The 25,839-nt window shown below is 40.1% G+C and overlaps 1 protein-coding gene across 2 annotated transcripts in view; it reads right to left on the reverse strand.

The window, feature by feature from the left end:
* The window catches only part of ARIH1 (ariadne RBR E3 ubiquitin protein ligase 1), a 121,938-nt gene extending 99,483 nt beyond the window's left edge, over positions 1-22,455 (reverse strand). For both annotated transcript variants that reach the window (XM_046008163.1, XM_046008161.1), the window contains exon 1: positions 22,087-22,455. In XM_046008163.1, coding sequence (XP_045864119.1) covers positions 22,087-22,358 — 272 coding nt within the window. In that variant the 5' untranslated portion in view covers positions 22,359-22,455. The remainder of the gene's footprint in view (positions 1-22,086) is intronic.
* Between the last annotated feature and the right edge of the window lie 3,384 nt (positions 22,456-25,839).

Raw genomic sequence — 25,839 nt, forward strand, 5'->3', positions numbered from 1 at the left:
TAAAGAGTACACTTATCATGATGAGCACTGACTACTGTATAGAACTGCTGAATCACTATACTGTATACCTAAAAGTTATATAACACTGTATGTTAACTCTACTGAAATTAAAAGAAACTTAACCAAAAAAAAATTTTTTTAAGTACATGTGAGGAGGGCACCTGAGTGGCTCAGTAGTTCATGATCCCAGAGTCCTGGGACTGAGTCCCACATCAGGCTCTCTGCTCCGCTGGCCCCCTCCCCCTCTGCCTGCTTCTCTGCCTACATGTGGTCTCTCTTTCTCTCTGTCAAATAAATAAATAAAATCTTAAAAAAAAAAATATTAGTCTGGATATATTTTAATGCACGGGTAGTCTCCGATACGTCAAATAAACCTTTAAAATAACAGAAAAGCTATCAGGAGGAAGGGTTAGAAACAGGTAGGTTCAAGTTTAAAAAAAAAAAAAAAGGCAACAATATGGTTTCACTTATTTGTGGAGTATAACAAATGACATGGAGGACACTGGGAGATGGAGAGGAGAAGGAAGTTGAGGGAAATTGGAAGGGGAGGTGAACCATAAGAGACTATGGACTCTGAAAAACAACCTGAGGGTTTTGAAGGGGCGGGGTGGGAGGTTGGGGGAACCAGGTGGTGGGTAATAGGGAGGGCACGTATTGCATGGAGCACTGGGTGTTGTGCAAAAATAATGAATACTGTTACGCTGAAAAAAATAAATTAATTAATTTTTTAAAAAAAGGCAACAGAGAGACAATTAACATATGGAGAAAACTGAAATCACAGGTGTTCAAATATGAAATGCACTCACTTCTAGAAGTGGCTGTGAGGGTTTAAGTCACTCTAAGAATAGGCTGAGGGACCACTTAACAGGAAGCTAGTGCTTAGTAAGTGGATGGTCAGAACAACCTTTAAGATCCCTTTTCATCCTTGTTAATCTGACTCTGTGTGAATCAAAAACAGGGCTGACTCTGTAAGACAAAGATGAGATAAGTTTACTGCCATCCTTAATTCTTTTTATTTGTTTCAAATAAGCTCCACACATGGACCCCAATGCAGGGCTTGAACTCACGACCCTGAGATCAAGACCTGAGATGAGAATAAGAGTTGGGATGCTTTGGGTGCCTGGGTGGCTCAGTCGTTAAGCATCTGCCTTCGGCTCAGGTCACGGTCCCAGGGTCCTGGGATGGAGCCCAGCATCGGGCTCCCTGCTGAGCGGGGAGCCTGCTTCTCCCTCTCCTGCTCTCCCTGCCTGTGTTCCCTCTCTCACTATGCCTCTCTCTGTCAAATACATAAATAGGGTCTTTAAAAAAATTAAAAAAAAAAAATGAGTTGGGATGCTTAACCATCTGAGCCACCCAGAGACCCCCTGAATTCTTTAGCTATTGTTTATTCGTTATACTTTCATTCCTAAGGATGACTGGAAAATCTCCATGAATTTTAAAGTCCTACTTTCTCCCTTAAGGCTTTATAGTAGGGTGGAATGTAACATTATAAATCAATCTTGAGATACTGCCAAATATTCCAAGGACCCAGCTATTAACTACAGTAATGTAATATACTTTGAGATGACTACAACAAAAAACAGGTAAAACATTTAGGTCTAGTGAAATGAAATTATTACATTTTAAAAAATCAGTTAAGGGGCACCTGCTGGCTCAGCTGGGAGAAGCGTATGACTGAATCTCGGGGTGGTGGGATTGAGCCCCACAATGGGTGTAGAGATCACTAAAATAACTAAACTTTTTTAAAAAGTCAGTTAAACTGGTGAATAGAATTATATACATACCTTCCTTTCTACATTAAGTAACAATCTGATGCCCACTCAAGTTTTCACTAGGTAAGAACTGAAGTGATGAACAGCATATTAAAAGACAGACATTTCCCTACATGAGTTTAAACAGTATCAGTAATAAGCGCCTCTGAGAACTTCAAAAAGGAACTATCTTATTAGTGAGCAAAATTTGAGTCAAGTCAGCTAATCTCCCTTTAAACATATCAAGCACTTGTTACCTTGTGCATCTGTGTCAATTTCACAATGTTATTCTTTCAAAATCTGTTGGTGCTTCTATCACAAGAAGAATGTTATTGGGCTTTGCAGACCACTGGTCTTAGTCTATAATTTCGTATGAAATCATGGATACATTTTGCATAGTATAAACGCATTCTGTAACACAGGTCAAGTTGCTGAATTATTTAATGTTAAAACTGTGTTTTTAAATGCTTATACTGAACTATAAAATAGTAAATGTTGTAACAGCAATTTTGGCTTGAAATTCTGAGGTACCCATGCAGGTTGTAAAGTTAAATAGGGCATGTGGTAGACTTCTGACTCTATTCCATTCTTGTTTATTATTTATTTGGATTCACAGGCCATAGCAATGATGTCACAAGTCAGAGCCTATTGGACTCAATCTATGCAAGTCAGTCTCCTGGAGCATAGAGCTGGATGGAGAAAAGCACAGTGGATCTAGAGAGACAAACAGAAAATACCCAGCACACAAGACAATAACATTCACATGTTTTACATTTACATGTTTTATATTTAACCATATAAAATACTAAGTTCCAACCCCAGCTATGAAAACCTTGCTAAGTTACTCAATTCCTCTAAAGTCTCAATTTCCTTACCCATAAAATAGTAAAAATATCATCTACTTTAGAGAACAGTTGTGATGACTAACAATCTCTTAAATAATCAGTTAAGAACAAAGAATGGAAAGCGTATCAGAGAATGAGTGAAGAGTTAATTTGGTGAAGTCAAGAGGAAAGTGAACTGACCAAAAAAAAAAAAAGGAGAAGTATCAAGACTAATTTTTTAAGTTTTATCAATAATAAAATCAGTAAGAAATTCATTCATATTTAATTTTGACTACTCAATCAATGTTTGTTTAACATCTACATTCCAGGAATTGTGCCAGTCAATGGGAATGCCAAAATTAATCCACTGATCCTACCCTTAAGGACTGCAGAATCTATTTTGCAGAAGAATAAATAATAGAGATAAGAGATTTTTAAATAAAAGTGTGTACAAAATTTTGAGACTCACTCTCAGGTAAGGATTCAAAGAAGAAATGATGTTTAAGGTGAGTCTTAAAGTATGAAAGAGTTTATCTATCAGGGGGAAGCATCAAAAGCAAAGGAAAAGACTTACAAAGGCGAAAAGGAAAAGCTTCACATCATTACTTTGTTATGCCAGCGTAAGTATGAACAAATGTCAGATAAGGCACACAGGGGTGGAACTACGAAAAGCCGGATCTGTCATGGTAAGGAATCTCTCACTGTATTATGTGTCCTCTTGCAACCTAGTCATTGCAACCCCTCAGCTTAAGAAGGTTTCTCTTAAGCATGATTTCCTATCCCATTTCCACCCCACTGCTTATCATAAACGGAAAAGATTTGGTATATTTTCTCAGATTATAAACTAAGGCCAAGTATGAATTTTTTGACACTGTCATAAACTGAAAAGGATGACCAACCTGTAAAAAAAAAGGGGGGGGGGGGGGACATGCAGCATTTCCTGACAAATCTGTGGTGACCCTAATATTGTCACAAGGCCCCACTTTCTATCAGTATCCCCCTTTTCAACAGAGGATCATAGGGGAAGGGAGGGAAAAATGAAAAAGATGAAACCAGAGAGGGAGACAAACCATAACAGACTCTTAATCTCAGAAAACAAACTGAGGGTTGCTGGAGGGGAGGGGGGCTGGAGGGGAGGGGGGTGAGAGGGAGGGTGATTGGGTTATGGATATTGGGGAGAGTATGTGCTATGGCGAATGCTATGAATTGTTTAAGACTGATGAATCACAGACCTGCATCCCTGAAACAAATAATACATACGTTAATTAAAAATAATAAAAAATAGGGGCGGCTGGGTGGCTCAGGTCATGATCCCAGGGTCCTGGGATCAAGCCCTGCATCGGGCTCTCTGCTCAGCAGAGAGCCTGCTTCCTCCTCTCTCTCTGCATGCCTCTCTGCCTACCTGTGATCTCTGTCAAATAAATAAAATAAAAATCTTTAAAAAAATAAAAATAAAAAATAGTAATAAATAAAAGCATCACATTTAGTGAAAAGGAAAAAAACCCACCCTTTTCATGTTCTTTGGCTTTTTCTAATTTTGCCATTGAGAGAGGCTTCTAATAACCTCTAACAGTTGTAAGAAGACTCTACTTGTCCACACAAAAGTCAATACTTTGCTTCTTTCCCAAAAACCAACATATCTCTTTGGAAGGCAGGGCTTTCCTTAACCAAGCAGCAAAGGTGGGTCAACTCACAACACAGTGAAACACAGCAGGGTTCATAGGTATAAAAATAATACTTCAAAAGACAAACTGGTAAGTTGTGGGACTTCTGGGTAATGGCAATACACTAAGAACCTCAACTTTGAAAACCAGGCCAGTGCAAGTCCAGAAACAGAAAATAATTGAGATCAGAATACGGATGGATAAAAATGAGAATGAAGGGTTCTGAGTTATTGCCTCTATAACCAAGTACTTATTTACGTGTCTGCCCTTCCTAGATCAGGAGCCCTGGAAAGGAATGTTCTCTGCTCATCTTTATCCACCTACAGCCAAGCATAGGTACTGTGGAGAGGCATATAGATGTAAAAGTTAAGTACTAATTTGGCAGAACATGTTGACTGGGAAATGTATAGTACTCTCAGGAATAGTAAAATCTAAAAGGAACAAGTTCAAGATAGATAGTGGCATTAGAGCAGATAGAAAGGAGGTTTGGTTTTTTTTAGCTTCCTACCTTGAAAGCATCCACACTAATTATCTTTTTGAATTTCATAACCGGGTAAGAACTTCAGAAATCATCAAATCCAAATCTTTTCTATTGTAAGGGCAGATTCAGACCAGAACCTGATTTAGTCTAAGGTCACACAGTAATATAGATAGAAGGACTAAACTCTAGTCCTAGACTGTAAGGTTCAAGAGTTTTACAAAAGGTGAATTAAATAGATAAAATGGGGCGCCTTGGGTAGCTCAGCTGGTTGAGCGACTGCCTTCGGCTTGGGTCATGATCCTGGGGTCCTGGGACCGAGTCCCACATTGGGCTCCCGGCTCCATGGGGAGAATCTGCTTCTCCCTCTGACCTTCTACCCTCTCATGCTCGCTCGCTCTCTCTCTCACTCTCTCTCTCTGAAATAAGTAAATAAAATCTTTTTTAAAATTTGTAGTAAATAAATTTTAAAAATGATTATTATGTACTTAAGAGTTTTAGAAATACTTGTCTCACATGCGGAAGAAGTTTTTAGATACTGATTTTGGAAAATATGTATCATACACAAGGAGGCCGGCTGCTCTATACCCAGGTTTGGAGGGCTTTCAAGTTCCCTTTTTGTTACTCATTAAATGTAGCTTAAAAAAAAAAAAAGAATAGCATCTACTTTTTAAATCTCATAATCCCCAGAACTAAACTCTAGCCTTACAGCCATATCCCTGTATTTTACCCTTCCCTTCCACATGGTATCTGTGTAACTAGCCTCCAAGATGCCCCGTATGATCCTTCCCTCCTGGTATTTGTTTTAGACCCCTCCTCCCACAGTGGGTTCCAATGCTAGGTCACAGAAGACATTACAGCATCTGTCTTGCTTTCTTTGATTACTTGTTCTGGAGGAGGGAGGACATTAAAATATCCTTACAGAGAGGCCCATGTACCAACAGATAGTGAGTGAGCCATCCTGAAAGCACTTCTTCAGCACAAACCAAGTCTGCAACCTCAGCTGACAAGATAATTACAACCTCATTAGAGACCCTGAGCCACAATCACCACAATCACAATCACCACCAATCACCAAAACAACAAACAATAAATGTTTGTTGTTTTAAGCCACTAAGCATTGGGGCAATTTGATGTGTAGCAAGAGGTAACTAATATAAGTGACTCATCTAAAATCAGAGTAAATTACCTACAATGAAAAATCGTTTTAGTATTGAAAAGTTCCTGTACACAAATACAAAGAAAACAGTACAAGAATTTGGCTCAAATAGTCCAACTAAAATCTGAAAAGTTTACTATAGCAGGAAAAGCTTAAAAGGTGGGGCGCCTGCATGGTGCCATCGGGCGAGCGACTGACTCTTGGTTTCCTCTCACGTCATGACCTCAGAACTCCAGGTTGAGCCCTTCACTGGGCTCTGTGCTCAGCACAGAGTCAGCTTGGGATTCTCTCACTCTCTCCCTCTGCCCTCCCACTTACACATGCTTGCCCTCTCTCTCTCAAATAAATAAATAAAATCTTTCAAAAAGTTCTTAAGAAAGAAAGAGTTTAAAAGTCAAGAAGACCCAGTTTCAAGGACCTCCACCAGTCTCTGAGAGAGAAATGCCATTTCTCAGCTTCTCTAACTTCCAATTACTCATCTGTATAATGGAAATAATGCTATTTCCCTGGAATTTATAACAAATTAATACATGTGAAAATACCTGACACATTCACAAATGTCAGCTATTAACACTTTTGTCATGTGAGTCTCCCCTTACATAAAAATTAATGAGTCAGTTCTTTTTTTCCCTCCATACCATTATTTCCCCACATTTTAGGCAGAGGCCTTACTCTAATCTTTAAAATGTCATACTTTCTGGCTGGAATCCAAGTTCAAAAGTGCATTCCACAGTCCACAAAGTAGTTGCTTGCTCCCATGGAATGCAGGCTTCAAAAATCCCCGAGACAAATCTCATTGACTAAGAATATATTCATTGAGTTTTTGTATATTTATTGTTCCTTTCCAGGTAGGATAGAGTAGCTAGGAGGTAAACCAGCATTCCTATCCAGGACTGGAAAAGCCAGACAATGTTGAGAGACTATTTGTCTGAAGGCAGTAGACAGCTAAAAAAAACTAGTGATTTTACAAATTTGGTGGGATTTTACCTGAGAGTGCTTATAAATTCTCGAAGCAAGGAGAGTAGTGTTTCCCCCTAAGAGTAGTGTTTCCCCCTAAGATGTTCACATCCTAATACGTGCAACCTATGAATGTTAAAATTGCATGGTGAGGGGAAATTAACTAATGCTGCAGATGGGAACTAAAACTGGTGATCAGCTGACCTTAAAGAGATTATCCTAGGTTATCCAGGTCAACCCAGTAAAATCAGAGAATCACATTCAAAGAGAAAGAAGTACAGGGTGCCTGACTGGCTCAGTTGGTAGAGCATGCAACTCTTGATCTTACGGTCCTGAGTTCAAGCCCCATGTTGGGAGTAGAGCTTACTTAAAAATAAATAAAAATTTAAAAATAAAATAAAAAGATAAAGTGAAAGAAGCACATGTGAGATTTTTAAAAGTGGAAGAAGGGGACAAAAGCAGAAGAGTCAGAGAGAGATTTAAAGATGCTATGCTGCTGGCTCTGAAGATGCCAAAAGGAGCCACAAGCTGATGAATGCAGGTAGTCTCTGCAGAAGTGAAAAAGTGGGTGAGAGCCCACTAAGATTCATTTGGATCCATCAATTTGGATTTCTGACTTTCAGAACTATAAAATAATGAATTTATGTGTTAAGTCACTAAGTTTGTGGGAAGTTATTACAGCCCCAAAGGGAAACTAACACTGAGATTTGAGGGGTGTCTCAAGAATGGGGGAATGGTTGGTCTTTTCCTCAGAATATCTGCTTAATCCCTGGGCTAAAAACAGGGCAAAACTAAAAATCTAAAGGTAAAAGTCTCTGAAATAAGAAGTAGTGCTTCCAGCAGTCTTGGGAGTCAATGATTAAAGTTTGAGATCCCTAGGGAAGGAACTGCTAAGAATACAGCAGGTTCTTAGTTGAAGATTTTTTTTTTTTTAAGATTTTATTTATTTGACAGAGGGAGATCACAAGTAGGCAGAGAGAGAAAGGGAAGCAGGCTTCCTGTTGAGCAGAGAGCCCGATGCGGGGCTCGATCCCAGGACCCTGAGATCATGACTTGAGCTGAAGGCAGAAGCTTTAACCCACTGAGCCACCCAGGCGCCCCCTAAGTTGAAGATTCTAAAGGTCCAGAGGCAGATCAGAGACTGAAGCTAAACAGAGCTAGAGGGGTGCCTGGGTGGCTCAATGGGTTAAAGCCTCTCCCTTTGGCTCAGGTCATGATCCCAGGGTCCTGGGATCGAGCCCCGCATCAGGCTCTCTGCTCAGCCGGGAGACTGCTTCCTCCCTCTCTCTCTCTGCCTGCCTCTCTGCCTACTTGTGATCTGTCTGTAAAATAAATAAAATCTTTAAACAGAGCTAGAACTCAGCCTGACTGGATTAAGATCATCATTCACCACTCTAACCACCAAACAGAAGGAAGAATGAAAATCCTCTCTACAGAAATATATCATCATCCAGAATCTCTAAAATACTTTATAACCAACATACGGCATGCAATCAAAAGTATGTCAAATGACAGGAACACATGACTGAAAACCGGAAGGGAAAAAATATATGAAGAGACTAACAGTTATTACTGGAATTAGGTGACAAACCTTGTAAGAATAAATGATTATTGCACTGGAGAAAACAGATGAAAAAGAAGTCACCTGAAAACCAGTATCTACAAAAAAGCATCAAATGGAAACTCTAGAATTAAAAAATACAATATTGGAAATTAAGAACTAATTAGGTGTTTAATAGCAGATCAAAGGAAAAAGACAGATTTAGAGACCCAGAAGATAAATCAAAAGAAATCATCCAATTTGAAGCAGCAGAAGAGAATGTAAGACAAACAGAGCACTGAACACATCTGGCACATAACAAAAAGCTCTACTATGTATGTAACTGGAGTCTCAGAAGGAAAAGAGGATGAAGGCAGACCTGAGAATTTCCAGAATTGATAAAAAGACATCACCCTCACAGCCTCAAAAGGATCCGAAAACTGAAAGATTAAAAAAAAAAACAAAAAAACCACACAGTAAAAAAAATCTCACAAACATCCAGATTAAAGACTTCATTAAGCTTCCTCTCACCACAAACAGAAGCCAGAAAACAGCAGAATCTTTAAGTTACTGAAAGAAAGTAACTACAACCTAAAATTATAAACACAGCAACATATTCTTCAAAAATGGAACTGAAATAAAAGTACATAAGAAATATTTACTAAGAACTCCTGGGTGGTTCACTTGTTAATCATCTGCCTTCGGCTCAGGTCATGATCAGAGGGTGCTGGATGGAGGCCCTCATCAGGATCCCTGCTCAGTGGAAAGCCTGCTTCTTCCTCTCCCACTCCCCCTGCTTGTGTTCCTTCTTTCTCTGTCTCTCTGTCAAATAAATAAACAAAATCTTAAAAAAAAAAAAAAAAAAGAAAGAAAGAAAGAAAGATTGATTTACTAAATATCCAGTATGTACCAGGTACTGTTCTGGGAACTGGGACTGCAGCAATGAATAAAATAAAGCCCTGCTCTCACACAGCCTTCATTCTAATGTAAGAAATCAAAATACAGACAAATTAACAAATAGAGTATGTTGAGTGGTATCTCTACTAGTTCCTCCTTAAAAAAAATTAAGCCTCCCATCCCATTCCCAACATCTTTTCCCTACTAGTCATACCTTATTATTCACATTTCCTAGATTTTATTAAACAATAGAGGTTAGTATTTCTGTTAATAACCCCCAGAGCATCTAACATAGCTTATAAATAAGAAGTTTCTGATTAATCAGTAATACTTAATTTGTAAACTATTGCTAATTTATAATAAATCCAAATAGTGTGGTTAGTCCTATCTTCTTTTTGCCAGCCTACATGACATTTTCTTAATGATTCAGAAATATTTCAGAATATCAGAGCAGCAATTCAACCTTTTTGGTCTCAGACCTCCTTTCCACCTTAAAATTTAAGGACACCAAAGAGCTTTGTTTACATGAGTTATAACTATCAATATTTATCATGTTAGCTGCTAAAATAGAATTTTAAAATATTACCTCATTAAGATAACAGTAATAGATCCCATTATAGATTAATACAAAAAAACACTTTAATGAAAAAAACTATATCCTAACAAAAAAGCTGGTAAGAAGAGTCTCTTTAATACCTGGCTAAGTAGAGAATAGCTAGATTCTCATAGCTGCTTCTGGATTCAGTCTCTTGGATGTGTTGTGGGGTTTTTTAAATTTATTTATTTTATTTTATTTTTTTTATTTTGGAGAGCATGACCGGGAGGAGCAGAGGGAGGGAGGGAGAATCCCAAGCCAACTCTGTCCTAAGAGCTGAGCCCAAGGCAGACCCGGAGTTCACGACCTGAGCTGAAACCAAGAGTCAACTCACTGCACCACCCAGGCGCCCTCTTGGATATGTTGTTTTATCTGAAGAATAAAGGACATGTGGCTTCATAAAAATAAGTAGTTTGAAAAAAAGAGGAGCACTTGGGGCTCCTGGCTGGTTTAGTGGACAGAATCTGCAACTCCTGATTTTAGGGTTTTAAGTTCAAGCCCCACATTGGGTATAGAGATTACATTAAAACACACACACACACACACACATATATTTTTAATTTAATATAAATTTAATAAACTTAATTTAGTATAAATTATATATCTAAATATATATATTTTTTTGAAGATGAGCACTTTTTAAAAAAATTTTATTTATTTATTTGTCAGAGAGAGCAGAAGCATGGAGAGCTGCAGGCAGAAGAGGCAGAGCTGGCAGAGGGAGAAGCAGGCACCCTGCTGACAAGGAGCCATATGTGGGACTCCATCCCAGGACCCTGGGAGCATGACCTGTGCCAAAGGCAGATGCTTAACCAACTGAGCCACCCAGGCGTCCCAAAGAGGAACACTTTCATAGGCTTTTCACTTAATTATGAATATTCTTCTTGAAATTACACCAAAATGCAAAAAGTGGTTGTTTCTTAAAGGCTGTTTGCAAAGTAGAATTTGAAACCATGTCAAAGAACTTTTCATATTCTTGGTGGTCTATCTTGTACTCTGAATGGTTCATTTACCAATGCATGACTGTGAAGTATCAAAACTGGTCAATGGAAAATTGGTCATCTGGAAAATATGGGTTCATTAAGTTAAACTGGTCTTCCAAATATTGATATATTTTATTACACAATATTTCATCAGAAGTTTTTAAATATTAGGAAGCAGTCTCACAGCAGCAAACATAAGTTTTCCAAAATTCTAATTTTCACTCAAAAACTTAAAAAACATTATCATTAACAACATAGTGTTAGCACTTTTCCTTGAAATAACAGGTGTATTTCATTTATTTGGAGAAACATTCACCATATGTTTGCCATTTGTCTAAAAAAAAAAAAATCAGCCAGTCAGTCATTCAAGAAAAAATGGGTATTCCATCAAACAAGTGGCTTGTTCCGCTCACAAATCAAACTGCACAGATGTTTGTCTTCAAGACAACCTCTGTAACTTTAGCATGCCCAAGTGCTTCATACACAGCTCCACCTAAACCTACTTTAGGTGTGTACTTAAGGGATAAGATATAATAAAACTAGTTAACTTTTACTTCAACCAGACCAAGTGAAAAATGTTATTTTGTTACTGTCTGTACTGTAGAGGTGAAGAATACGATGACTACTTGTATAGTTGGGTGCCACTGATGTGATTCATGCTAGGATTCCTGTTGTTTTACCTACCCACTGCATTCTGCACCATTAGAACAAAGATCAGCACATTAAAAAAGGCAAAAGTCTTAGTATTATCATACAATAGTTGTGCTTTCATAGACCATACTTTGAGAACTACAGCATTAGTGACTCAATTGTTTTTACATCACTGTCAATTCATATAAGTGCCAGGGAACTACATGCAAACGATAAGCTTTAAAAGTGTCACTATATTGGGCGCCTGGGTGGCTCAGTGGGTTAAGCCGCTGCCTTCGGCTCAGGTCATGATCTCAGGGTCCTGGGATCGAGTCCCACATCAGGCTCTCTGCTCTCTACTTGGCAGGAGCCTGCTTCCCTTACTCTTTCTCTCTGCCTGCCTCTCTGCCTACTTGTGATCTCTCTCTCTCTCGCTGTCAAATAAATAAAATCTTTAAAAAAAAAAAAAAAAAAGTGTCACTATATATTCCGAGCACTTGAAAAGCTTGTCCTCGGGGCGCCTGGGTGGCTCAGTGGGTTAGGGCCTCTGCCTTCAGCTCAGGTCATGATCCCAGGGTCCTGTCTGCTTGGCGGGGAGCCTGCTTCCTCCTCTCTCTGCCTGCCTCTTTACCTACTTGAAATCTCTGTCTGTGAAATAAATAAATAAAATATTAAAAAAAAAAAAAAACTGTCCTCTTGGAATTTAAACACTTTTTTTTTCTTGTTTCTTACACTATGACTGTGGCATTACCTACAAATCATAAAATAACTTATTATCACCAGAAGAAAATCTTACCTAGCTCCCCTTGGTATATGATAAGGAAACTGAGGAAGTAAGCATTTACTAGGCAAGGACAAACTTCAAGTATTTACTGAGTTTCTACTGTGGCAAAGACTGTTAGTGTGCCATATGCTATGGATGAGGAAGATTCAGCTCTCATACTCAAGTCCCTCACATCTGGCTGTGGAGACTTAGGTACTGGGATGGCTGTATTTCAACTTCATGCAGGCTATACCAGTATCTACATGAAGCACCATGCAAACAAAGATAAGGAAGCACGAAAAAGGTAAGAGGGACCTGGCAAGAGATACGGTAGTATCTGAGCAGGGTCTGAATAGAAGTACATCAGGCAGTTGAGCGGAGAAAGAGTAACACAAGAGGGAGGAGCTTGAGCAAATTTAAAAAAACACAAATGTGTTTTATATATTAGAAAATTATAACCCCAACATAGAGCAATAAAAAGAAGGAAAGAAATTATAAGTGGTGCAGTTGGGGGAGATGGGAGAATCAGGAACAGCAGCAGCTGACACTGAAAAAAATGCGCTGACACTAAGATGAGGAAGCCATGAATGCCATATAAAGGAATCTGGACAAGACTTATAATAGTAAGGGGCGGGGGAAGGGGCGGACAATGAAGTTTTTTTTAGCAGGAAAATGACTACTACATTTGTATTTGGTAGTATGACATAGACTGGAAGCCTGGAGACAATGAGGTAAAATAAAAAGAGGCCTTAGATTAGGATTAGTTTGTAAAAAGAACAGGAATAACGAATTTCAGAGGTAACTTGATCAGGGCTAATTGGATATGGGAAATGCAGGGGGGAAAAATTAAGGGTGACTCTCAAATTCCATGAACAGTTAACTGGTAATTTAAAGAAAAAAGAGCCTTGAGGAGACAGTGCAGTAAATCTGGGTTTCAAGTGGGTTTCAGAGAAATACCTGTCCAAAATGTCACACTTTACAGGTTTTTACCTGTAAATACTTGCTAAGAATCAGAAAATACTTCTTAGTCTCTAGCTTCTACTTAATCCCTTAAAAATGTACAACTGTGATTAAGAGAAAGGATATATTACCAAGCAACGGCAGTCTGTTAATATTTGAATTAGAAGTATGACAGTTTCAAAGGAGACTGCAAAGTAAGCCTGGGGAGAAGTGTCTGGGATTATAGCTATTCTTAGCTTTGTCCAAACAAATGTCTTAGTAATAAGGAAATGTTACCTAATACTTCATTATCTGCTGTACTTTTTGCCAAAATGTATTAAGTGTCAGGTCACTTCTGACACTTCCTTTAAATGGAACATAGCAAAAATGAAAAATGCTATTGAAAATGTTATTTACATTAAGAAAAAAATTACATGGAAAAACTTCCAGTATAGTATTTGGCATTTCTCACTCAAATCCTCACACCCTTTCGACCCTAATACTAGCATTCTCATTTTTAAAAATGAAAAAAGTAGAGCTCTAAAAAGTTAATCTGCCAGAACACTGCTATTTCAGTAAGAACTTCTTAAACTGCCTTCCGAGATACTAACTACCCATCAGTTTAACCCAAATACCAACTGGACATCAACTATTCACCAAGATACATCAAGAAATGAGACATTATTCAAGATAATCCCAGATGACTTCCAATCACTGTTAAAATGAAAATTTAGGAAAAAAGCAAAAATTTGGATTCTTACATGATTATGGAAATCTAATGACTCTATAAAACGTGCTATTCTTTTAGAACTGAAGACCCAACAATGGCCCACATTTTAACTCACTTGGGCAGTTTTGTTTTGCTCTGTTTTTTTTTTTTTAAGATTTTATTTATTTATTTGAGAGAGAGAGACGAGAGAGAGATCACAAGGCGGCAGAGAGGCAGGCAAATAGAGAGGGGAAAGCAGGCTCCCCGCCAAGCAGAGAACCCAACGCGGGGCTGGATGCCAGGACCCTGAGATCACGACCCGAGCCAAAGGCAGAGGCTTTAACCCAATGAGCCACCCAGGTGCCCCTGTTTTGCTCTGTTTTAAATAGTGTTTTTTTTTAACGCTGGGGGGAAAAAGGGTAAAAACTGCCACTACTATCTCCATAGGCCCCAAAGGATATAACCATCCCAGGTCAGAAGCCTCTGATTATAGTTCATTCTTTCACAAGTGATCATCAAATGTCAGCCAAATAAATCCTCATTCTTACATTTATCCCATCATTTAATAGGAATAATTAAGCTATTTAACAAAGCTACATAGTAATAGTATGATAACATACAAAAGATGACCTGTATATTGTTGAAGTCTTATCCAAGTTATGGCCTGTGATATTATGCCTATTAAGAGAAAAGTGTCTAGTAGAAAATAGAAAAGCAGTCAATATTCATTTTATCAAAAATACAGGTTCATTGTTGTATGAAGAAAGAAGAGGGTCTCAACTTCAGAAAGAAAAGCTTCCAACACAACAATTATGTTAAAAAACAACTTTATCAAAAGGGTGACCCTAGGAACAATAGGTGAAAGTTACAATAGCAGATTTTAATTACATTTAAAAAAATCAAGAGTTAAATTTGAAATGAGCTACATCACAAAATAGTTCACTGTCATTTATCTGTAGTTAAGCAGAGATTGGAATGTTACTGAGAGGATTCTTAGAGACAACAAACAGTAACAAGGGCTCTCAGCCCTGGGTGTGTATTAAAATAATCCAGGGAAAATTTCTGTTTAATGACAATGCGTGGTCCAAACTCCCAGAGACCCACTGCCTAGTCTGCTGTGGGGTCTGACTGCCTGCCTTTAAAAGAAAAATCTCAGGGAAAAAAATCTGAGCAAGACCACATTAATGTCAAAACACTCACTGGTTGTGACATTATACTATATTTCTGCAAGGTGGTATCACCGTAGAAAAATCAGCAAAGGGTATGTGGGATCGCTATGCTATTGCTGTTTCTTACAACTGCAATTAAAAGTGTGAAAAAAATCCCCAGGTGATTCCACTACGTAGCTACAGTTAAAAAAGAAAAAAATTAGTGGACTGAAGAATCTCAAATGTCTTCCAATTCTAACTAAGAGACTGCAAGCTATTCTTTTAATCTTAGCCATTGGAAAGTAATTAAGAATGCTTATCATTTAAAGCCAGATACAAATAATTTATAGTTAATCCTAAGTAAAAAAATCCAAACTACTATGCCTCTCATTTGTATATAAATTAAATGGATACAAGCATTATACAATGGTTGTCCTTCACCTCCTGACAAAGCCAAACGGTATGTAGATGATGGAAGAGCCTCTGAGATGGCCCCAAGGATCCCCACCTCTTCTTCACACTTGTGTAACCTCCTTCCCTTGAGTGTGTGGATACAGTTAATCACTTATAACAAGTAGAACAAGACAAAGTGATGGGATGTCAATTGAAATGAAATTATAAAAAGACTGTCTTCTATCTTGGGGGCTCTCAGACTCTTCATTCTGAGGGAAAGAAACTGTTTCTGAGGGAAAGCCACTTTCTGGAGAAGCCCACATGGCAAGGTACTTGCGTCTCTGGCCAACAACCAGCCAGTGAAAATCTGACGCCTGACAATGGAAAGGGAATCTCCCCTCCTCAAGCCTTGAGAACTGCAATTTAGCTGATACCTTGCTTGCAACCTTAACGGAGTTAACATGAGACCTTGAGCCAGAGGCACCTAACCTAACTCAGCTGCACCCAGAATCATGACCCATAGAAACTGTAAGATAGTGTTTTTAAGCCACTGAGTTTTGAGGAAATGTAGGGTTGAAGATAATACATACAGCTACCACATGTCAAACCCAAAATAAAGGAATCTAATCTGATGGCTTCTGCCTTTCTTCAGAGTATCAAACCTTCCAGTTTCTGCAACCTTATCACCCACAATTTACAAACTCTGTTCTTAGTGAACCTCACCATTATTCAGACACTTTCCTTGTTCTCACTTCATTCAATTTCTTAAAATGGCTTTCTATCCATTTTTCCTATCTATCCAAACCCTAGCCATCCAATCCTAGCCAGATTAACACCCACAGATTTCTGGGGCACCTGGGTGGCTCAGGGGGTTAAAGCCTCTGCCTTTGGCTCAGGTCATGATCTCAGGGTCCTGGGATCCAGCCCCACATCCAGCTCTCTGCTCAGCAGGGAGCCTGCTTCCTCCTCTCTCTCTGCCTGTCTCTCTGCCTTTGTCTCAGGTCATGATCTCAGGGTCCTGGGATCCAGCCCCACATCCGGCTCTCTGCTCAGCAGGGAGCCTGCTTCCTCCTCTCTCTCTGCCTGTCTCTCTGCCTACTTGTGATCTCTGTCTGCCAAATAAATAAATAAAATCTTTAAAAAAAAAAAAACCCACAGATTTCTCTTCCATGAATACCTATTACTATCCACTTAGCACCTGATGAAAAGACTTTCTGATCCAACAGCTCTGAGTGTCTAAATTCAAAGAGATCATCAACTCCTTGAGAATGTCTTCTCATAGTCTCTTCACTATTTACTACAGTACTGAGCTGGAGCAGTTACGGTATCCAAAACCTTTTATTTTTTTCCAACATATTAAATAAAGAAACTCAAATATTTTTGTGTTTAAAAAAAAAAAAAAAAAGAAGTGGAAAGAAAACCAAGTGCTCCAACCTAGAATGTAAGGTGCCACTAGTTTGGTTTGCATGTTTGAAATAACTGAATTAAAGACCACTTTATCTGAAGTATAACAGTAATAATGACAAATCCCCTCCAACTCTATTAGCCCAGCAAGCGCTGTCCAAGCTTTTGAAATTTTCCTTTTATTAGTTTCTTAAACAACTTGTCTTCCACCATTAACTCACCTCTGTTATAATTTATCACACTGAGAAACGCTGTTAAATTTCAACTGCATCAGTGGTTCTCAAACTTGAGCTTGCATCAGCATCACCTGGAACGCTCACAAACAGACGGCTGGACACGACCCCCAGAGTTTGATTCACAGGACTACTGCCATAAGCGATTTAATAAGAATTAATAGAATTTAAAACTTATGGCTCAAATAAGTTCAAGGTCAGGTGGGAAAAGATAGAAATTCAAGAGGAATAAACTATACCGAACACTTTTAATTAACAGCTTCAAGATACACACTCTCTTCCCCTTCCTCTCCCTCTTCCACTCCCCACCCAAATAAGTTAGCCAATTTAAGTTCATCCTGATTTGCACACTTGAATTCACTTCTTTGAAACAATGAGCATCTCCAATTAACCAAGGTTATAAAAGGATGTTAGATAAACAAAACATCAATGTAAAAAGAAAAAAAAGGCCAATCTAGTAGTTCTACTCTCTTAACTACTTCCCATATTAAAACAAAAACAAAAACTGAAGGTTCTGAGATGTAAACAAAACTTGCCATTTGGAGGAAAAAGCCAGGGCTAGAACTGACTCTGAGTCAATAATGCTGGTATACACTGCCTCTCAATTTATGCTTGAAACCTCACCTTAGAAGTTCTTTAAGTCTTTTAATTAAATAAATAACTGAAATAAAATTAAAAACTTCAACAGCCACCAGAAAATTTCCCCTGTAAAGATATCTGTTGTCTTTAAAATAGGCTATTTAGCATAATAAATCTTATAATAGCAAGACACTCACCCATTTTTTTATGCCTCCTCTGTGACCACTCATAGCCATCAGTCCATGCTCCTCCTCTGCAGCACATCCTTTAAAAGTAGTATTCCCGGAGCTCAGTAAATTAAGCATCTGCCTTCAAGCTCGCGTCATGATCTCTGGGTCCTGGGATTGAGCCCCGCATGGGGCTTCCTACTCAGTGAGAAGCCTGCTTCTCCCTCTCCCTACACAGCTCTCCCTGCTGTGCTCGCTTCTCTTTCAAATAAATGAATAAAATCTTTTAAAAATTAATTAATTAATTTTAAAAAGGGGTATGCCTAAGGGTTACCACCTTCTCACTCTACTCATTCTTCCTGAGTCAAAATCATAACAGTAGATGAACTATGACTATCCCAGTGGTTAAGAACTATCATTGGAGTGGCTAAAAATATATAAATGCTTAGGCTCCAACTCAGACTTAACTGATGAATAACAATCTCTGGGAATGAAGCCCAAGGACCTCTATGTTCCCCACCTTTATACGCTCCTTAGGCAAGAACCATGCCCTCTAATCTAGTTAACACAGTGACTGGTATACACACACAAGCACAACCAACATTTGCTGAATAATGTTGTGGAAACACAAAATAGCAAGTTTAAAGGCCTCTCAATCGCAGAACTGTGTGGTGTTTAATAAATTACCAAGCTGCTAAAGCAATTACATTAGAAATCCACTGTTCAATAATACTAGTTAAGTAAATATAGCTGGGTAAATTAAGGGGCTTTAGTACTTCTTTAATATTGGTATAGGTTAAACAAAACCCCTGATCTAGTCTTGAAAGTTCACAAGGTAATCTAGGTAGCCACAAAGATTTAAATATAACAAAGCCAAACTAAACGAATTATAACAAGAGGGTTACGAAAGCTAGAAAACCAAGAGTCTTCTAAAACAAAAAGTGTTAACTCATATGAAAGCTAAAAGTAACCCGCAGATATCTACAAATTACACTATTATCTATTGTTGCCCAGAACTATTCTCCCCAAAGTAGTAATAAGATTCCCAAGGAAAAATTAATCTGGCAATCTTTTCACATTTCAATCTTTATCTCCTGCAAATTTATTTTCAAATTCACTGATAACATACCTGATTTCATACTGAAGAGTAGCACTGGGGAGCAGGGGATTTAAAATTTTTTAGAATTAACAGTAAGCTCTCTAATGTGAAGTAAAACAAGGGGTTTTAATTTGATAAACTTAAAACTTATTGCCACATTAGACAATTTTTTCAACTGAAAAACCTAGACAAATGATCTTTAAAAACCTCAATGAATATAAAGAGGTTTTATAAAACAATAAAAGATAAAAATCCCAAAACAGGCTCAAAATGAGCAAAAGCAAAGGGCAATTTACAAAAGAAATACCAATGTCCTAAGATACATATTAAAAGTTCTCTCCGCCTTTTTTTTTTAAAGCAAATTTTTAAAATGATGACTATTTTAACCTAATCAAGCAGGGACTGGTGGGGGGAAACTAACATAACCTTTTTTTTTTTTTTTCTTTTTTTAAAGATTTTATTTATTTATTTGACAGAGAGAGATCACAAGTAGACAGAGAGGCAGGCAGAGAGAGAGAGAGGGAAGCAGGCTCGCCACTGAGCAGAGAGCCCGATGCAGGACTCGATCCCAGGACCCTGAGATCATGACCTGAGCCGAAGGCAGCGGCTTAACCCACTGAGCCACCCAGGCGCCCTAACATAACCTTTCTTAAAGCAATGTGGTAGGTAGTATGTATCAAATGCCTTGAAAATAATCACATCACTTGACTCAGCAATTCAATCTATCCTAGAAAATAAAACATTCAAAGATTTATCTATGAGGATATTCCCAATGAAGTTAATAAGAGCCAGACTAGAAAATAAAAAGGAAGGCCAATAATAATGGACTGATTAAATAAACTAGTCTAGATTTATAATCATATAAACACTGAAAATGTAAACAGTTACTAAGAAAACTGTTGAGATTCCTTCTGTTTCCATAACCTGCTCTTTTCTACTGAAAATGAGAATATATAATATGACTCTGACATTATTAAATATATGTATAGCTCACTCAGAGGTCTGAAAAGATAACTAACCTCAAATTTTATGTATCTCTCTTGGTGTAGATCTCGTCTTTTTTTTCCTTGCCTAGCCAGTTTTTTCTTAAAGTGTGCATGTATGACCAGTGTAACTTTTTAAGTTTAAATCTAACATAAAAGAACAATTACGACAACCAAAGCCTAGTTTAGATCTAGGAAGCACACCATTTGGAGAAAAGATGGCCTGGGATAAACCCTATTCTTTCCTTTACTGGTAGTTCGAAATATAAACTTAACAAGGAATTGATATTTATATATTCAGGAATGCCATCCATTTAAGAGCAACCTTACCATGAAGTCAACTAGGAAAAAGACAGTTTTCAAAAATCAGGCATGGACACCTCTTAAAAACAAACAAAAAAAACCTAGTATTTTGTGGTCCTTATTAGCTCAGTTCATCTGTTTATTCTCTCTCCCCTAAACTAACAAAGAAAGAATGATGTCATATGCATTAGCTACATCCCTGTTCCAGAAGTGACATGAAGAAGTTCTAAGGTTTGGCCTCAGTGCTTAAGACACACCTAAGAGCTAAGAAAAGCTGGATGAGATTTACTACATGAAAACAAAGAAGTTAAATAATAAATATCCATTATTCATGAGTTTTTAAAGGCCTAACATGTCAATAAACAGGTAAGTTTGAAAACATTGGATTTTATGTACTGTAGTGGTAAATAAATGAAAACTGAATTCAAGGTTTCACTCTAACTTCTTTTAATAAAGTTTTTTCAAAAAAAGAAAAAAGTCTCAACTTAGTGGCCTAAGAACTGTCATATTTTTAGAAGCAGAAAAAGAGCAATAGTACTTATCTTCCTTCTATATACCTTCAATTTCCTCCTCAGACTGCAGTATCCCTATGAAGTTTGAGATGTCCACTGTTTAGTAGTCCCACTATATATCAGATTTTTTTTACTATTACTCAAAACAGGGTCTCCAAATGAGCCAAAATAGACAGTTCAATTGAAAGTATTCCTTACTAGACAATATTGTAAAAATCTGCTATTCACGCAAACTGAACAAGTAGCAATGACGTACTACTGCCAATTTCCCAGTGAATGTTAACCAATTAATTTTGGTGGGGGGGCGAGTAATGACTGACGTAGAAGGCAGCAATAGTAATTTGCTCCTGTATATAGTCTCCTCATACGTAACTAGTGTTTTCTAAAAGTTACACTAAATCAAAACTTCATTTTTCTTCTTCAATCGTATCCCTGACCCTCATCATAATTTTTTTTCCAAACAAATGTAAACTTTGGACTTCCTAAAGCTCAAAAATGCAAAATCTGACCCACAAGATCAAAAGAGTTATCAATTTAAACCAAGCCTAACTCACCAAGAAATAAAAATTACCAGAGAAAAGGGTCCAGAAACAGAAAGCCCCTACTTTCTAACTCAAAATAGAGTCTTGTCTAATATTAGACAGTAACACTGCGTTTTGTTGTTTTAGCTGCAAGGCTGGGTATGCAATATGCAGTAGCCATTCCTACAGCTTGAAGTCAGTCATTGGCTACCAATGAAAAGTAGCATTAGGTCCCAAACAGCCAGCAACGACATAAAAAGATGAGAGCAGAAGCTTCACCATCGGAAAAGAAGGCACATCAGCACCTCTTCCGAGAAACAGTTCCCTTCCCCCACCTTTAAGTAAGGCACTTAAGACTGCCAAGCAGATCCATTTCTTTATTAACCGGTGCCCACTTGGGGCAACCGTACACCAAGCTGCTCTTAGGCCTACTCCAACCCCTTCCAAAAGTGCTCAAGCGAGAAAGAACGCCGGAGTAACCCACTCAGGGTCCGCGTTCGTCCTGCTCTTCTCCACCCCCCCCCCCCGCCCCGCCCCTGTAGGCGCTCCTCCGGCCAGAGGAAGGACACCGGGCCCAGGGACAGGCAGGAATTGCCCGCAAGAGAAGTGTTCGGCGGCCGGAGGCCTCCGCCATAGCAGGACCTGGAAAGCACCGCCCCCAGCGCACCTCCCCACACCCGGCTAACCGGCGAATGTCTGCTTTCGACACCCTCTATCCCCAGCAGAGGCAGCGGAGGAGAGACAGGGCCGGGAGGTACCGGGCTGGGTTGCGTACCAGGCCTAGGCCCGCCCCTCGGGCCGCCGAATCTGCTCCCCAGTCCGGCCAGGTCAAGCAAGCGCGGCGGCCACCCTCACCTGGATGACCTCGTTGACCTCCCGGATACATTCCACCATGTGTTGCAGAATCTGCTCCGCCGTGAGCACCTCGTAGCGGTAATCCTCCTCCTGCTCGTGCCCTGGCCCGCCGCCGCCGCCGCCACCGCCACCGCCACCGCCGGGCCCCAGAGCGCTGCCGCCGCCGCCGCCCGTCTCCCCGCACAGCAGTCCGTCCCGCTCCCCGCCGACGCCCAGCCCGGGCTCCACCAGCTCCACCTCGCCCAGATCGAGGTTATCATCGTCCGGCTCATCGTCGTCCTCGTCTTCCTCCTCCTCGGCGCCGCTGTCCTCCTCGCTGCACTCTTCGTCCTCGTCGAACTCGTAGTTGTAGCCCTCGTCCGAGTCCATGGCGCGACACGCGAGGGCCCGGCGGACGCTGGCCCTGAGGCGGGGAGAGGGCGGGGACGCCGAGGCCCCGGCTCTCGCTCCGGCTCCGGCTGATGTCCGGACGCAGGCCTGGCTCCGGCCCCGCGGGCCGCGGCTCCTCCCCGGGCGCGGCGGTTGGCGGTTGGCGGCTGGCGGCGGCGGCGGGGAGGGCGCGGAGGAGGGAGGGAGGGAGCGAGGGGGCCGCTTGCCGCCCGCCTCAGTCAGACGCGGCTCCGCTCCGGCCTCCGAGAGAAACCAGTCCCCAGCGCCACCTCCACGGCCGCTGCTACCGCTACTGAGCCAACAAAGGGGCGTGCGTCACCGCGTCGCGCTGCGTCGTCGCGTCACTCCTCTTGGCGTCACTGCGCCCCGCCCCGCCGCCCCTGCGTGGAGAGCGGGGAGACCCCACGGCCTGGCCTGGCCCTGGGAGCGCGGCACCGCGGGAATCGCCTTCTGGGTTCCGGCTGCTGTTCGTCTGTGGACCGACCCCAGTGAATCCTGCTCGTGAGGAGGGTGCAGCCTCCTTGTTACCGAGAGAAGCGCTCCTGGACCCGGCGCTGGTTTTTGCCGCAGGCCATAGGGATGCACCCCCTACCCCCCGAATCCAGCGAAGGTGGCCTTCCCACCGGGTGGTGGAGACACTTCCTGCCCACCCTGGAGTAATTTGGGGAAGTCCTTGGCTGTTGAGCTCACATTCCTACTGCCCGAATTACTAAATGGAAATCTTTTCAGGCGGAACCTGTGAACTGAGGGACAGGTGAACCTCGTTTTTAGTTCCGATTCTGTACTCCGGGACAGACGTGCAGTGGTTTTTAAGTCGCTTATAGTGACGTCATAGAGAGAAGCGTTTCCTGAACTCAGCTCAGCAGGAACCTACCTATTCAGGGCCCTAAACAATGTAAACGGTCTCGGCTTTCATTAATGGGGCACCGTGTAAGGGCTCTACATAAGTTCTCTCGTCTTCACGGAACCACAGTACCCATTGCGTATCTGAGGCTCGAAGGGAAAGGGACTTGATCAAGAACACAGAACACTCCCTGTTTCAGCAGCTGGGTCACCTAAAACATCAATCATAAAAATGCTTTATAATGCATAATACGGATTAGGTACTACAGAGTATATAAAATGCATTGTAATATAACCCAAGACAAGCAGTTATAGGAATATCTACAAGGACCAAATACAGCAGAAAGACAGTGCTTGTCTCTTACCTAGAGCTCACTGTGTGCTACGTGTTGATTGATGGCTGGGAGAGTAACAGAAGGTAGGGAAGATGATCAAGCCTGAGAATAACAGAAACAAAAGCACAGTAGGTGCAAAGTAGTTTACGTCTCAGCAGCTTATAGCGCAAAGAAGGTAAATGGGAAAATATTGGGCAAGTTAAGGGTCAGGACAGTAAGAGTATTTTATGCCATTCTAAGAATGGACTTAAATCTTTCTAAGTAAGACAGGAGAACCAGAGAAGTGTCCTGAAGGAGGAAGAGGTCTAAGAAAGCACCCTCTTCGGATACCCTGAAGGATTGACCAGATTAGACATTTTTAAAAATCTGAATCCCTAATTTACTGATAAATCTTACTGTTAAAATGACAGATTCCCTTTGGAAATGGATTTTTAAAATTGAAAAAGGCCTTTAAAATGTAAACAAGCTTCTACCCATTTGTCAATTCTGTAAATGTTTAAATAATCAGAATTTCCCAAAATAATCTGGATTTGTAATTTAAAGCTTTTAACAGAAATGCTGGTAGGTCTTGGTCCTTTGATTCTATTTCTACTTAGCAATTCTAGGTTGTTGCCACAGCTGAGGTAAGCTGAGGAGACTAGCAACCTTTCTCTCTACCCCATCGTAACATACATTTGGGGGTGGGGGGGAATTCAGTTACACTTGGGAGTACCCATAACTCCTTTGCCCCATTTTTTTCATCCTACCCCTACCTTGAATAATTCCTACCATCCTTATTGTCCCCTTTGGTACTAGAGCAATTTGGAGAAATTTGCATAATCGCATGCATTTTATTGTTAAATTCCAGTCATCAAGCACAACTGAACCATCAACACCATCCAGCAATCCTGTTAAAATTTTCGAATTGTCCTCCCTCTCTAGACAAACCTTCACCAGTTTTCTCAAACCCCCACTGCCATCTTTCCAAATCCTCTCAGAGTAGATAACTTCACATCACAGAGAAATCTGAAATCATAAGGTCCAATGTGACAAGCTTGCTGAGCAAAGAAGAGAGTGTTAAGGGATAAAGTCAGAGAAGGCCTATCAAGGCAGGGGGGGCAGCAGAGCTTTATAGGCTATCTTAAGAAGTTTACATTATTGCAAAGGGAGTCATTAACAGGTTTTAAGCAGAAGAATGAAATAATATAATATGCATTTTTAAAAAAACTATGGCTAAAAATAAATAAGAACTATGGCTGCTTTGTGAAGAATGGGCTATGAAAGCAGAGACCAATTATGAGGCGCTCTCAGCTGTCTGGGTGAATAATGATAATGGCTTGGGCCAGAGTTGTCATAGTAGAGATGATGAGAAGTTGTTCAGGTATAATTTGAAAGTAAAGCCAGTAGCTTTCCCGATGGCTTAACTGTGGGATTGCTGGAAGAATCAAGGATGGGTATTAGATTTGGAGCTTGAGGAACTGGGTGAATGGAGGTACCATTTACTGAAACATGTTAAATTTGAAGTGCTTATTAGACATCCAGGTAGAATATTGAGTAGACAGTTATATCTACTAGTGTACAAGACAGAAGATCAGGGGAGGTAGGGCTGAAGATAGAAGTTTCTGAATTTATTTCAAAAATGTTGATGAGGGGCACCTGGGTACCTGAGTGGGATAAAGCCTCTGCCTTCTGCTCAGGTCATGATCCCAGAGTCCTGGGATCAAGCCCCACATTGGGCTCTCTGTCCGGTGCGGAGCCTGCTTCCTCCTCTCTCTCTGCCTGCCTCTCTGCCTACTTGTGATCTCTCTCTGTCAAATAAATAAAATCGTAAAAAAAAATGTTGATGAGAAGCGTAGGATAAAGGTTAAGAGCTTAGGCTTTGGAGGAAACAGACCTGAATTTGCCTGTGCTCCTCCAGTTGCTATCTATAACCTTGACCAAATTACTGAACCTCTCTGAGCTTGACTTTGGAGGATTATAATTCCTATTCTCATAAGATTATTTGTGAGCATCAAATGAAAATATATTTAAAACACTTGACATAGTGCCCGACGCAGAAGTGCTCACAAAATTAGAACTTAAAAAGTGTCATAAGTCACCTTGCACCTTTGGGAAAAACTATAGCCAGTTGGATTTATAATCTCTTAATTGATATTTTTTTGAATTATGCAAGTATGCACATGGCCTCAATCATCCTTATTTTCTG

This window comes from Meles meles, chromosome 6 (assembly GCF_922984935.1).
Source record: "Meles meles chromosome 6, mMelMel3.1 paternal haplotype, whole genome shotgun sequence".
Classification (NCBI taxonomy): Eukaryota; Metazoa; Chordata; class Mammalia; order Carnivora; family Mustelidae; genus Meles; species Meles meles.